The sequence below is a fragment of the Chrysochloris asiatica genome, unplaced genomic scaffold, assembly GCF_000296735.1.
Source record: "Chrysochloris asiatica unplaced genomic scaffold, ChrAsi1.0 scaffold00012, whole genome shotgun sequence".
Lineage (NCBI taxonomy): Eukaryota > Metazoa > Chordata > Mammalia > Afrosoricida > Chrysochloridae > Chrysochloris > Chrysochloris asiatica.
The window spans coordinates 11002893-11018744 of NW_006408530.1; the positions used below are offsets into that span (position 1 = coordinate 11002893).

Genomic DNA, 15852 nt, shown 5'->3' on the forward strand with positions numbered 1-15852 from the left:
GGCTTTGGAGGAAGGTCAGGATTAACAAACTCGGTTGATCATCACAATCATCTGAAAGTGTCATTTAAAAAATGAAACATTTAATTACTAAGTGTGGACTTGAGCCCAGATCTACTGAATCTACATCTCCAAGATGCTCTGGGCATTTGTATTCTTTTTAAGTGACCCAGAAGATTCTAATTTATTATAATGATTTGAAACCATTGCCTTAGATGGGACAGACTTGTGAGTCCATGAATAACCTATTTTTAAAAATTGTTACCTGAAATTCGAATTTGCCTGGGCATCCTGCGGTCTAACTTGCTAAATCTGGCAACCCTACTCACTCCACTGTTTGCCAGCAGGTTTTTCCTCTGTGTGTTCCTTCTTTGCTCAACTTACATCTCTTTTAAATGCTTAGAAGAATGGCAGTGAGAAAAGAAACCTATACAAACTTGACATGTGGGTGAAGAAAAGAAAATTAAGATGTTTTCTCAGGAATGAAGAAAAAAATATGTATATACACACAGGAAAATTCACTAGACACTAGAAATAAAATCAGTAAAAAAAAGTTACTGTCTGCTAATGTTTTTTTGTTTTGTTTTGTTTTTTAACCAGACAATTCGTCAATTACACAATCAAAAGAACCCTCAGGAATAAAAAGACACCAATGATGCTACTAAAATGTTCCAAGCGAAGCATATATAATTAATTTCAAACAAGCATAAGCTATGAAAAACTCAAGCACTTCAAGGTGCTGAGTGAAAGACAGGTTAAATCTGCATCAGCCTTCATAGCTGATGCTTCCAAGTGAGTGGAAGGCTGGCCAGAGACAAAAAGATAATGACATCTGCCTTCTCCCTGGTTTATTGGAAGCAAAAGAAACTTAGAATAAGATGCTCACAACGCTGAAAGGAAGAGATGAAACATAACTACAGCCCAGCACCTGATATCAGCACATCATTAATAAGGTGCTGAATAGAATAAATAGAACAAATTATTAAAACAAAAAAGAAACAGATACTGATGCAGAAGACAAAAGCAAATCAAGCAAAGAGCTCTGCAAGAGCTGGTAAACCACTATGTAGAGTAACCATAATAGCAACACAGTTCCTGCAAAGCAAGCAACATTTTCCCAGCGCACTCTTACCATCCTATTGGTCAGGAACCTTGTTCTGTAAGATTGCAAGTGTTTTAGGTTTTACAAGCCTTATAGTTTTGGTTACGAATAACCCTGCCATTGTAGTGTGAAAGGAACCATAGACAATATAAATGAGTGGACATAACTCTGTTCCAATAGAACTTTATTCACAAACATAGGAGGTGGGTTGAATTTTGGGCCAACCTGTGTCAGAGGGGAGTCCAGATGGTAGAGGCAGTATCACTAGAGTTCTCTATAGAATGGCCAGCATCCTGAAAGTGGGTGCACCAAGAGAAAATAAAAGACTTACTCAAGGGCAAAGTGTTAAAGATGACACCAAGAAATCAAGATTCTAGAAACAGGGAAAAGATATTCATTTGACATTCTGACATTGTTATCAAAGCGGAAGAGGATAAGAACAAACATTTTAGATGTACAGAGAGGTTCTCTTGGCGGGCATGATATACAAAGATGACCAAATGGACTGTATGAAGAAGGGCCATCTTGATAATTTTATGACTACTCTTGTTGTTACTCGGGGCGACTCCATGTACAATTGAACAGAGCACGGTCGAGTCCTGCAACACCCCTGCATTTGTTGTTGTTGTTAAGTGTCATCGAGTTGGTTCTGACTCATAGTGACCGTGTATAGGATTTCTGAGGAGCAGCTGGTGGCTTTGAACTGCTGACCTTGTGGCTCACAGTCCAATGCTGATCCTACAGTGCTACACCAGGAGTCCATGATTAGGAAGGATGAAACCTACAAATAGAATGCACCCTCAGCAGTATCAGTTTATATAGTCCCTATGTGTGGCACAGTAGGATCAGCATCGGACTGCGAACCACAAGGTCAGATGCTCCTTGTAAACCATATGAAGGGTTGCTGTGAGTTGGAAATGACACCAAAGCATTAACAACAACAATAATCATGCAGGTTTACTGACCATCTCAATTTACTAAGTTTGCATTCCACATCTCAAGTAGTGTCCTTCCTGGGGAAAAAAAAAAAAAATCCTGTGACTCTGGCATTGGATTTTATACTTTAAAGCCAGAGCCAATGACGCAGGGCATGACTTCAATGACCTCATTTATGACACTGGTCAATGTGTTTGATCTGAGGTCTCCATGTCAGTCAGGAAGCACACAACATGAATTTACACTGTATAATTTAAAATCTTTATTTCCCTTCCCACAATTAGCATATGGATTTCATATTAGTTCACCTGGAACTTTTCTTCAGACAGCTGCCTTTCTCGTTTCCTAAGTCCTTGGTTGGGAAACTGTTTTCTCATTCCAGAGAAAGGTTAGATTTCATAGTCACGCTCTGAGCTAATCAGAGAACTGAGATGGCTTGACCCAGCAGCCACTGAGGGATTCGGTGGGGTCAAGAAGTCCTTTTAGCTAAAGGCCTGGTAAAGTGGTGGCTCTATAGGTTACTGCAACCCCTTATAGATGCTGATAGTGTTCTCTGTGTAGAACTGACAATAGGCAACCAGTCCCCTTTTGACAAGGAAATCTTTGACAAGGTAAGTCCCCTTCTCTCAGTTCTGTGATCTCGTGCACGAGCTAAGCAAACAACTGTCTGTGCTTTGGGGTCCAGTGTGCACTTTTCACCAAGTGCAAAGTTGGTTTTAACTCAAAAGTTCACTGTTTACACAGTTTTGAAGCTTGAGTTGTAGAGGGATGCTGTCTGCCTCTGAGGAATGATGGTGTCATAGCAATGGAAGCAAGAAGACCCAAACAAGTACTGGCAGGTGGAGCGTGTGGGTGCTACAGCCGGAAGTCCTCTGAGCATGCATAACTGCGAAGACTGCGTTCGTGTGATTGGTGGGTAATTCTACATTGCAGATCATTCCTTCACAACAAGACCTGCACTCCTGTGACAAAAGGGAGAGGAAAGGGCAAAGACAAAGTGAATGCCAAGAACAACAGGGAAAGGGTAAAACAAAGAGGCTTCCTCAGCTCTCTGCAGACAGACGGAAATAGAGATGCTCTTCCAGTCTCTGGGCATTACGTTCTTAGGTACCTTCTCCCCAATGACCAGGAGGGAAAGACCATCTGGAGAGTCTTTTCATCCTAATTGTGATTTACTTGTGTCAGATCCAAATATAAGTAAGGGAAAGAAAAGGAAGGGAAACTGAATAAGACTGATTGGTTCAACAAATCTTCTAAAGGTTTGCAAGGGAAATCATTAAAACAAAATGAAAGCTAAGAACTTTTTGAATTAGCCATTGATTTTCCTTCTCAGTACTACTTTCTAGAGGATAATGATGACTCTCCATTGTCTTTGCTAACACCTGATTCCTATCATTACAGCAGCAATGGCTTGCTAATTATGGCTGCTGAGTGGTGAAAAGGGCTGGCTTGCTTAAGGCACAAGGTTACAGATGTTTCCAAGGAAAGCAATCTCCTGTGGTAATAACCACACATACTTAATACAGTGGTTTAACCTGACAAACCTAGACACTAATAAAGGCTTGCATGATGTCTGGGGAAGATAAAAACATCCACTGCTAGAATGGCACAGATGGTTTTCCCTTGACTTGGAAACCCAATACAGGGTGACTGTGAGTCGGAAACAACTCCATGGCATACAACCACCACACTACCACTAGCCTAGAGGTTAGTAGTTGCAACCCACCTGGTGGTCCTGTGGAAGAAGGCCATGGTGACCTGCTTCCATAGACGTTACAACCAAGACAACTCTATGGAGCACTTCTCCATGGTGACCAATTTGGTTTTTATAGGTGGTGGTTGTTTGGCAAGTATCTAGATCAGTGAGTGAGTCCTAACTCTGGATGAATCACCTTAGGGAATTTTTCCAAAGGATCCTGATGTCCAGAACCTTCTCAACCACCCCATGCCAACTGGATATGATTTCAATTGTTCTGCAGTGACTACTTTCACACCACTCAATGACCACCTACTATCATCGAGAGGGTTCCAATTCATAATGACCCTGTGTAGGGTTTCCTTTAAGGGAACAGAAAACCTCATTTTCTCCAGAAGCATTTAGTGGGTTAGCAGTGGTTAACAGTCCTTGTGATTAGGAGCCCAGTGCTGATCCTACAGGACCATCAAGGCTACCCACAGCATATCTTCTTGCAAAAGCTCCCCAGTGCTTCCCATGTGTTGTTGTTAGTACCATGGTGTCAGTTCTGACACATAGCTACCCTATAGAGATTTCCAAGGAACACACAGTGAGTTTGAAATGCCGACCTTGTGGTTCAAACGGACCTTGGAGTCCTGCGCTTACCGTACAGCACCACACACAGAGGTAAACGTCACTGTACTTGTAAGCTAAGTCAGAGCCTAAAACTCCATGAAATTAACATACTTTCCAAGTATTTTTTCCCTCAAACATTTCAGTATCACGGGCATATAAAAGAATGAGATGCTCAATTATAATGATGGAATGAGAACGTTAAGGAGATCAATTGATCTCAAATATCTCTATAAATTCATCGTATTAAACTTAGGTTCATCTTTCAGACTCATTTCCTCAGCTAAGTGGAGGTGGTGGGTGAAACAAGGTTTCCTTTAGTAAAAGAAGTCACAATACACCGCTATCCTCTTTCTACCTACTTGCCTTCCAGGATAGTGGACGTGGTGGTTCCTGGTCAAGAACAAAACAGGTGATCTGGGTTCTGCAGTGTTTGTCGTGTTCTATGGTTGCCTGGGTGGCCAGATTTTGTCTCTCACACTTTGGACTTATTATCAGGAGGAACCAGTCCCTGGCAAAGGTATGCTTGTTAAAGTGGAGAGTCAGGAAAAAAGAGGAAGACCCCCAACGAGATGGATTGGCCAAGTGGCCGCTGCAATGGGCTCGAATGTAACAACAGTTCTAAGATTGGTGCATGACTGGGCAGTGTTTCATTCTGTTGTGCATAGACTTGCTATAAGTCAGTACCGACTTGACAGCACCTAACAACAACAATGGATGGTTTACTCTCAGGCCACTGTAGCTGGCTTCAGACAATTCACCAGAAGTCCAAGACCTAGGACCTAGCTCTGGACACTTAGGAATGATCATTCTTTTTTGATGACATTATTTCTTGTTGCTGGACACAAAGTCTTTGCATTCTCTTTGGTCTCCATTTCATTACTGTAATGTATATAGTCTTTTCTCAAAATAGATACAAGTTCAACGCATTACTTACCCTTCCTACCTTTCCCGTGACATATAACTTACCATCCCTCTGACTGAAACTTTTAAAAAGTTATTTCACACACACACACATGGTCCTTACTGTATGTTCAGAACCTAGGCTGCGGTGACAACCAACAAAATGGCATTCGCTCTTGGAGGCGCACTTTTTGGTGATGGATATACTGCTCCCATGACTGGTGAAGTGATGAACTGTCAAACAGTACTGTGTATCTAGGCATAAAAATAAAAAAAAATTAATTAAGGCAACTACATTTCCCAAGCCATGGTATTTTCAATAACCTCATATGTGTGCGAAAGTTGGACAGTGAATAAGGAATATGGTGTTGGAGGAGAATATTGAAAGTGCCATGGGCAGCCAAAAGAACCAATAGATCCATTTTGGAAGAAGTGCAGCCAGAGTGCTCCTCGGAGGCCAAGATGGCCAAACTTCGTCTTTCATACTTTGGACATATTGTCAGGAGGGAGCAGTCGCTGGAGAAGAATATCATGTTTGGTAAGGTGGAGGGCCAGGGAAAAAGAGGAAGACCTCAATGAAATGGATTGGCCAAGTGGCAGCATCGATGGACTCAAGCGTGGCAACAACAGTGAGGTTGGCCCAGGATCAGGTAGTTTCATTCTGCTGTGCATAAGGTCGTTATGGGTTGGTACCGACTCGATGGCACCTAACAACAACAACAAAACATTACCCAAAATTAAAAAAAAAAAAAAAAAAAAAAAGACCTCTCAGCAGTCACTTCAGATGTGGCTAATATTCAGCCTGAGCTGAGGTTCCCAGGCAGGACATTAGTGACAGTGAACTCTAGAGCTTTTAGGTGGTATTTCTGAAGACCACAGCTCCTAAAGGACATGTGTGATTTGAAAATAAATATGAATGGACAGCTATCCTTTGGTCCCAGCTAAAGCTGAGAGAAAACTTTGTAAGCTTTCTTCAGAATCAGAGGTCTGCTTATTTCAGATGAAAGCACATATTTCTTTTTTCTTTGTTCTTCCATTTCTCTCAGAAGCACATGTCCTATAACTCTAAAATAAAATGAGAATTGTGAATTTAAAGTGCAATGGACCAAAACACTTGTCTTTGCATTATTCAACATTTCTTTCTGTAGACCATGTGGTGAACTGAGTGAAATGCTGGAGCTTCAAATCACACATCAAGCTCCCTTTCCTTTCTCATCTTATTCATATTCAGGCTCCAACTCTTCTACCCTACCTGACATTTCCTCATCCACTTATTTCCATTTTTTCCTGCCCTGCTTATTTCACTCCTAGCTTTTCTGTTTTCCCCAACCTTCAATAGCTAGCAATTCTCTGAGGCGGCTTCAAAACATCCATGAAAAAAGTGAAACTAAAAGATAATGGAATTTTCCATAAACTTTTTGAAGCCCTCTCAAACACGGCATCATCTTTATAACTTTAAAGATTCAAGTTCTATTACTTAGGGTGTTTCCCAGAAAGTGATTCTGTTCAATACTCTCTGACAATCCACTTGGGCAGAGTGACTCTTCTAGAGGTATCTTGGGACAATGAATGCTACTGAGTTTCTCGAGCAGAGATGGCAGAAGGGATGTGATAGGATGGGAATGAAACTGGACTAAAGTGGAGAATACTGGGCTTATGCCACAAGGGAACACGTCACGTTCGGTTCTTTGAGCTTAGTTGTTTTTTTTAATAAAACGATGGCAATGCAATCCATCATGGTTGTGTAGTTAGAGAGTCAGAGAAAATGAAAGAAATCCTCAATAAGCTGGACAAAACCACAGCCATGACAATGAGCTCAACATACCAATGAGCGGGAAGATGGCACAGGACAAGGCAGCCTTTCCTTGTTGGCGCTGACTCAGTGACCCCTACTATTCTGATAGAGTTGTTGTAAGCTTTTAGTAATACTAGTAAACACATATTGCTTTGTGTTAGCTCACTCTTCCAAATAAGTCTGCAAGGTAAGGCATATTAATAGTCTCATTTTGTTGTTGTTGTTGTTGTTGTTAAGTGCCATCAAGTCAGTTCTAGCACACAGCAACCATGTATAAGGTTTCTGAGGAGAGTTGGTGGGTTTATGCTGCTCACCGTGTGGTTAGTAGGCCAGTGCTTATTCTACAGCAACACACCAGGACTCATTTTAGAGATGAAGAAACCAACGCACTGTTTGTTGCCTAGAATCACGTTAGTAGGATGTGGGAGATGGTAGGAGTCTAACGCATTAAGTTTTCAAAGGCTTGTAGTAGTAATCATAACACTATTCCATCTCTTCCAAAATCAAATCCACTGCCATTGAGTCAATTCCCACTCCCAGAAACCTGATGGAACTGAGGACAACTGCAGCATAGGTTTCTGAGACTATAAAGCTTTTCAGAGGCACATATTCTCCCTCAGAGCAACTGATGGATTTGAACTCCCTAGTTCAAATTAGCAATTAGCAACCCAACATTTAACCTACTGTACCACCAGCATCCCTTATTCTGCCTCTTAGTATAAAAATCATCCGAATCTACTGCTATCAAGTCGATTCTGACTCTTAGCAATCCTGTGTAGGGCTTCCTAGGCTGTAAATCTTTATGGAAGGAGAAAGCCTCATCTTTCTCTTATGGAGTAGCTTGTGGGTTTGAACTGCCTACTTTTTGGTTAGGATCCCAGTGCTTATCCTATAGTGCCACCAGGTTTCCTTGCCTTTTAATATGTTGTTGTTGTTGTTGTTGTTGTTGTTGTTAAGTGCCATTGAGTCAGTTCTGACCAATAGCAACCCTGTATAGGGTCTTCAAGGAGTGGCTAGTGAGCTTGAACCACTGACCTTGCAGTTCAAACCAACTGTGCAGTCCAGTTCATTAACCCATAGCACCACACCAGGAGTCCCTTAGTATATTTAATATCAATTAAAACTAGATGGTGCTGTACTGTGCTACACAGAATTAGCTGACTCTAGATTCCGAAGGAAAGGAAACTACAGAAAGTTTTCAATAAGGCATTTCAATGTAGACTCCAAACAAAGAAGAACTAAAAACTGGTAGCAGCATGTGTTCATATAGAATGTCACGCATGCTAAAACAGCCCTAAAAAGTCAGAGTAAAAGCCAGGGTAAATAAAACAAGAAATGTCATTCTTGTTATATCCTGTTACATAGAGAACCTCTTTTGAACAATACTGACAGACCACAGAAGTGAAGCTATAGGATGAAAATGAAACCGGAGATGACAAAGAACAATAGCTGCAGGCCTGTTTGCCCCCAAGAAATGGTTGACGATCACTCCCCCAAATAATGAGAAAGTGAAAAGTAAGAAATTACACCTTAGTTATAATTCCAGGTGGTTAGTGTCTTTGGGATCTGATTGGCATGTGGTCAACTATGCCATTCATGCCAAGCTGGAATGCGGCAGCAGTCCACATGCATCTCTTTAAGAGTCAGGTTTTCTGAGAGGGCGTGAGAGAGCTGATCTCTGTTCTCGCCACCTTTCTTGGTGGTAAAAAGCTGCAGCTTTCCCCTTTGTCCACACATGTTTCAAAAGAGATGAAATGCTAAAATCCAGAAATAGCCACGCACGCCCCAGTTAAGTATGGACTTGGTAGATGAATGACAAGTTGGAGCACAAAGCATAGAACCTCAAAGGAACCATGTTTTAGTACAAAAGAAAAGCATGGTTCATGAAGATGCAGCTAAAGGCTTAGCCATCAATGGTGGAATACTATTACCCTAGCCTGGACCACCCAGTTTTCAGAGAAATCTAAAGCAAATCGCTAAAGAATAATACTCATCATCTGAAATAAGTTAGTAAAGAGAGACATTGGCTAACTGTGAACAGTTTGAAATAACTAAGATACCCTTCTATGAAAACTTTAGAACCCTTTCAATACAATTACATATGCACATACACACACATGTGTTTAAGGACAGTCATGCTACACAAATGTGAAAGAACCACAAGAAAACTGTTTTTCTTATAATTAATTATTCTTAAGAGAACAATTTTAAAGTTCTGTCCATATAAGTGTCATAGCCATTTTTATGAGCTTGCAGCATAACATTCTCAGGCCTTATGAGAACCCCCATATATACTATTTCCAGGTGCCACACATTGGCTTTATCTGAAAAAACCTCAAACCCATTGCCAGCAATTTGTTTGTGGACAGTGACCCTATAGGACACAGTAGAATCGTCTCATAAGGTTTCCAAGGCTATAATCTTTTTTTTTTTTTAACTTTTTATTGTGAATTGACTAAACATTTACTGACAAGATAATCAGTTTTACATTCAACAAATAATACACTTTGTTTCATCTCAATGATTACAATCCCCTCCATGGAACAACAGTTATCCCACTTCCTCCCTGTGGTTCCTATTTCCCTTCCACCCTCCTTCCCATCCCTTCTCAACTCTGTCCTTAGGTACATGTTGCTCCTTTGATTTTGAGTGATGGACTGTTCCATCATGTACAGTGAGCATACCTTACTAGTGTGGTTGCTCCTCATATGTGTATACACCCATTGACTGTTCGGCTGAAAGCTGGACCATGAGGCTGAGTTCCCTGCCAGACCTGAAAGGTGGTCAAGGGCCATAGTCTCAGCTTCCTCCAATCTCTTTCTGACCAGTACACCCAGTTTCTGTTTTTCTAAATAATTTGAACTTTGTTCCACACATTCAGGTATTCTGTTCAGGACCTTCTAATGTGATCCCTTTTAGAGCAGTTGGTAGTGGTAGTTGAGTACCATCTAGTTCTTCTGTTCTCAGAGTCATGGAAACTGACGTTCACACGTTTCATTGGTCCATTGGACTAATTGATTTAAAGCACCTTTAATTCTCAACATTCTTCTTTTTTCTGCACATGGAGAGACCAGTAACTGCAAGGTAGACAGCCACTCATAAGCTTTTAATATCCCAGATGCTAGTACTCACTGAAGTGGGATGTAGACCATTGTTTTTATGGACTATGCTATACCAGTTGACCATGGGGTCCCTAGAGACTATGGTCCTGAACTCCCAGACTCAGCTACTCATTGCAAGGCTGTAATCGTTATGAGAACAGACTGCCACCTCTTTTCCCCACAGAGCAGCTGGTGGGTTCAGATCTCAGATCTTTAGGTTAGCAGCTGAGCACTTAACCACTTGCCACCAGGGCTCATGAGTAGACAGGGCTCTAAATAAAGTGGAATAGACGTTTCCGGAAGAAGTTAATAGTAGGTCAAAATGAGTAACCTCTAACTCTGTAAGGGTTTTATTTGCTTGTTGTTTTTCTTTTGCTCTTGGACTTTGACATTTGAAAATCTAAAAAGCAAAACAAAACAACAACAGTATACTTTAAAAACAGTCCAAGTTTCCTCAGTGCTGAGTTTTCAGTTCCAAATTATCCATCAGCATATCCTGTCTCCTTTACCTCCAAAGTTTTCTGTGTACTAAATCATGGAAAAGGAGCTCTAGTAGCATTGTGGGTTAAACATTGAGCTGCTAATGGCAAGGTTAGCAGTTCAAAGCCACCAACTGCTCTGAGGGAGAACAATGAGGCAGTCGACTTCTGTAAAGATTTACATTCTTGGATACTTTAGGGAGCAATTCTACTCCGTTCTGTATGGTCGCTATTAATCAGAATAGACTCTATGGCATTGGGTTAAATAGTGCAACTTCTCAACTCGAACCATCCTGGGTAAGCTCATCATCTTCTGCCTGAAGACAATATTTCCTATCTGGTCCCCAATTCTATTCAACCCTAACAATCCATTCTCCACACAGTAACCAGGGTAATCATGAATAGCATCAGGTGCTCCCTAGTTTGTAACAATGAAATCAAAACTCTTTACCACAAAAAGAAGAGCCCATGCTTTCTGGTCCTTACCACCATCTCAGCTCCTTTCTCCATCTCTCACTAAGCCTTAGCGGTCAGTCTCCTTTCAGATCACTGAACACACTAAGCCTGTTCTCCACTCTTGAAGCCTTTGCATATGCTGTTCCCCCTTTCTAACATGTTCTTCCTATAGATTTTTGCATGGCTGGCTTGTTTGGGTCTTCAGTCTTTGTTCAAAGGTTTCCACCTAAGAGAAGCTTCTCCTGACCACCTGTGTAGTAAATGGTGTAGTAAATTATTTAATATGTCTCTTCTAGCCTTAGTCTTTGTAACTCCCTTTTCCTGAGGGGTCTGCGTAAGAGAAGGTGGGAAAAGTTACTGATAGAATGATATGATTCAGTTGTGAGTGTTAACAGAGTGAGTTGTGATTGTAAAAACTGGAACTCTGAGCATCTCAGAAACAAAGGGAGGGATCTCAGTAGCATCAAAGAAAAGAACCAGGAGTGGAGTCCATCTGTTGGGCCCTGAGACCTCTGTGCATTGAACCTTCTCAGCACAGGGACAGTAAGCTGTGGCACTGGAGGAGTAGCCGAGGAGAGTCAGAGCATGATGCAGAGTGGTGGGCTTCCTAGTCTGTCGAGCAAGTAAAGCTGAGGGACTTTGGGCAGGAGGCTTGCTTGCAGAATGAGGTCCTTCCCGGTACTAAATTGGGGCAGCTACATTTGTTGACCCACAGAGCTAGAGCCAAGTGCCTGATGGTGAGTTCCAAACAGAGAGAGGCCTGCCTGAGGGTATGGTTAAGGAAAGGTGGTCCTGACTGGAAGTACTATGCTCTGAGCATTTCTGACCCTGAACTATACCCCTTTAACTTCCCAACAAACCCCATAACTGTAAGTATGATGTCTGGGTTCTGTGTTGCTATTGCAATGAATTATGGAACCCAGCTGAGTAGAGTGCTGTGCATGTGCTAAACAACCTGAACAGTTAGTTAAGTCTTTGTTGAATGAATAAATGAGTTTTCCAAGTATCAAGGTATCTCAAGAGTATAGAAACCTTCCTTTGCTTTAGCCAGTATGACTTCTCTAGAGGTATTGTTTAGCATTTCTGAAATTCTTAGAATGCCTTAGCCTTAGCCCACATTGTGGTCTATTTGTTCCCCCTAGTAAATGCCATTTAAGACATTCTCCCTCAAGGCACACACAACTACAAATTGAGGCACTGCCATATTTTCTAAGTTCTCTCAATATAGGCCGATGTCTGGATAGTCTTGTAGAAGAAATCTCTGCGTCCCTATAGAACATCAGCAGCCTGTTGACATGTTAATCCCATTAGTAGGTATCCCTGCTCAGGAATGAGATCATGAAACAAACAACCAAGCTAGGCCCACTTACTTTGTGGACACCATTTGTCTTCCGCCCATCGGTTGCAGTTATAATTATCCTCTGCATTTTCACAGGTAAAACACTTGAAGCTGTTTGGAAATGGTGTTGCTTTAAAGAAAAAATGTAAAGTGAAACTTTAAGGTTAAAGACAAAAATTTGAAACACCAAATAAGGCACAACATTAGCAACTTTGATTAGATCAAATAAAATTCAACAACTCATCAATCATCATCCTTGGAATGTGTGTTTCTAGAGAACGAGACTAAACCAGTAGACTTCTGGCATTTTCTTTATTGCTTCCTCTTTCAATACTTCACCTATAGAATGTCACTCTAGAGTGATGAATAGGGGCAGTGGTGGCAAACTGGTAGAGTCCCCGCCTTCCACTCAGGAGATCCAAATTCGACTCCTGCTCAATGTACCTCATGCACCCTACACTCGTCTGTCAGTGGAAACTTATGTGTTGCTATCATGCAGAACAGGATTCAGTAGAGCTTCCTGACTAAGATTAGGGAGAAAGGTCTGTCTAGTGAGGATGTACTGCTGAAAATCAGCCACTGAAAAGCTTATTGATCACAACTACCTGATTCCAAACTGGACATGAAGAAGATGGAGGACTGAGCAGCATTTCTTCCCATTGTGCCTGGGGTCACCATGAGTCAGGGGTCAACTTGCTGCCAGCTAAGACAGAGGATAATGAAAACAATCCCACAAGCCACTAGGAAAGATTCATGAATGATTTCATTCTGTGATCATTTATAAATGGGGATGGGGGTATGGATACTGGGTGGAGGCAATAGTGGAATCAATAATTTCACTCATGGTACATGATCATCCCTGAGAAGAAGTGGAGTCAGATTAGCCTGAGCTTGAATTCTGTCCTTGCCACTAATTAGCTGTGAGATGCTTATACTTTCAGAAAACAATAATTATGAAGATCCTCATGAGTTGCAAGAGTAGAATGAGGATTAAATAGGAGACTGCAAGACAAAGACCTAGCAGAATTCCTGGGACATCCAGTCATGCTTTCCATCTGTATCCACTTCCACTGCAGCTACATTTAACCTCAAATAAGTACTCTTATTTAACAGATGCCAGTTATCGTGATATTAGACCTCAACCAGGAATGTAACAGTTATTGACTACATGATATCATTAGTAATTCTTAAGCCCTTTGGTGATTATGTGCCATGGAGCCGATTCCAACCCATAGCGACCCTGTACAGGGTTTCCGAGGCTGTAAATCTTTACCAGAGCAGAAAGCCTCATCTTTCTCCCGCGGAACAGCTGATAGTTTCAAACTGGTGACCTTGAGGTTAGAAGTCTGATTTATAACCACTATGCTACTAGAGCTCCTTTACTCAAGTCCAAAGTGTATGGTAAGAAGAAATTATTAGTTTTGGGCAGTCTGGTTTGAAAGCACTGTTGTTGTTGCTGTTAAGAGCTATTGAGTTGGTTCCAACCTTGTATATGGTTTTCAAGAAGCAGTTGGTGGGTTTGAACCATAAACCTTATGGTAAGCAATCCAATGTTTATCCTACAGTGCTACACAAGGACTTGATTATTCTTTTTTCTCTATGCCACCTTTTTGCTTTATAATTTATTTTAATGGGCAAGAAGTCGAAAGTAAAATAACTCAACATTTCTATAGGGGTCAGAGTACAAAGCCTTGTGTAAAACTTGGAATGCTCTAATTTTTGGAAAAAGAAACAAAGATCAAAATGCATTCCAAGTTATACTAGTAACCTGACTAGAAGTTGTGGTAAAAATTGGAAAGCAGCGTAATTTTCAGTTACAGTGTAAGATTGTTGCCGTGTGCTGTAAAGTTAAGTCCAACTCATAGGCAATCCTACAGGACAGAGAAGAACTGCCCATTACGTTTCCTAGGCTATAATCATTATGGGAGAAGGTCCCCAGGTGTTTTCTTCTCTGAGCCACTGGTGACTTCAAACCACTGACTTTATGGCTAGTAGCCACGCATTTAAATACCGTGCCACCATATAGACACATAAAACAGGAACAAAATCAACAATAGCAAAAAATTAAAAGCTAAAATTTAGAAGACATGCAAAACATTTCTACTTTTCTTCTACATAATAGTATATGAGGTGAGGTAGGAGACAGGAGAGAGGGAAGGAGGAAGGGAGAGAGAAGAAGGAACCCATTTTTACCTTTAAATCATTACAGTTGTGAAGATGCTACTCATACTCAATGCTGGTGAATGACCTAGCCAAAGTATAAATTGGCACAACCTGTTTTGCTTTATTAAATCTAATTCCAAGAATTTATTCTAAGGTATTAACAACTGAAGAAGAGAAAATGATTTTTAATGACACATTATTTACTTGTAACATAGATATACAGCTATGTATATATACATATATATATATAATCACACTGTGGAGAGCTTCAAAAAGTTTGCAGAGAAATGGAATTAAAAGATATAGAAGTTTTTCACCAACTTTTTGAAGTCCTCTCATGTGAGTGTGTCTGCATGTGTATACTCTGAGGGAGAAAGATGAGGCTATGTTGGAAACCCCAGTGAGAAGTTCAGTTCTATCCTACGGGGTTACTATGTGTTGGAATTGATTCAAAGGCAATGGGTTTGGTTTTACACACACACACACACACACACACACACACACACACAGAAAGGAGCTTCAGAAAGTTTGTAGAAATAGAAGGCAAATATATAATGAAAATTTTCTATGAACTTTTTGAAGACTCTTCAGGTTGTGTGTGCGTATGGCTATTATAAAGTATGGGGGAATTATTAAATAAGCTACACAGCAACCATATGATTTTTAGAAATGAGAAGGTATTAAATATGTTTAAAGACATGGACAAATATTTAAAATATAGTATAAAAGGGGAAAACGGATATAAAACTAAAGTTGATTGATTTCTTTAGGTTACATGTCATTTTTTTGCTGAAATTTTTTTTCTCATTATAAAATTGTTTTTGGTTTAGACATTTGTAGGGTCTATGAAAACCGTTCCTGTGTAATACCATAAAACAATTAGTTTACTATTGTTACCAATTTAGAAATTTATAATAAGTGATAGTTCAAGATGTATGTGTATCATACATATGTGTGTGTGTAAGTGAAAGAGTGTGTGTAGCCTATACATGTTACACACATGCACACACATATGCAGATATGACTGAATGCCTGAATGATGAAGAAAACCCATAGAAAAGAAGAGTAATGACATGGAACTCACTCAGGAATGACACAGAGTAGTCCCAAACCTGCTGTGCATTGATAGTATCAGAAGACCTTTTTTAAAATAGAAAAGGAAAAAGATAATCCCTATACAGTGGCATCGCATGTTGTCAGGAGGAACTAGTCCTGGGAGAAGAACATCATGCTTGGTAAAATGGAAGGTCAGTGAAAAAGAGATGGATTGGCA

General features: G+C 40.6%; 1 protein-coding gene across 1 annotated transcript in view; it reads right to left on the minus strand.

Moving 5' to 3' along the window:
* Positions 1–2832: 2832 nt before the first annotated feature.
* LYPD6B (LY6/PLAUR domain containing 6B) overlaps positions 2833–15852 on the minus strand; it is a 14915-nt gene continuing 1895 nt past the window's right edge. Inside the window, exons 2-4 of the mRNA XM_006834552.1 lie at positions 12448–12546; positions 5371–5501; positions 2833–2997 (exon numbers count right to left, since the gene is read on the minus strand). Of these exons, the coding sequence (XP_006834615.1) occupies positions 2833–2997; positions 5371–5501; positions 12448–12546 (395 nt within the window). The remainder of the gene's footprint in view (positions 2998–5370; positions 5502–12447; positions 12547–15852) is intronic.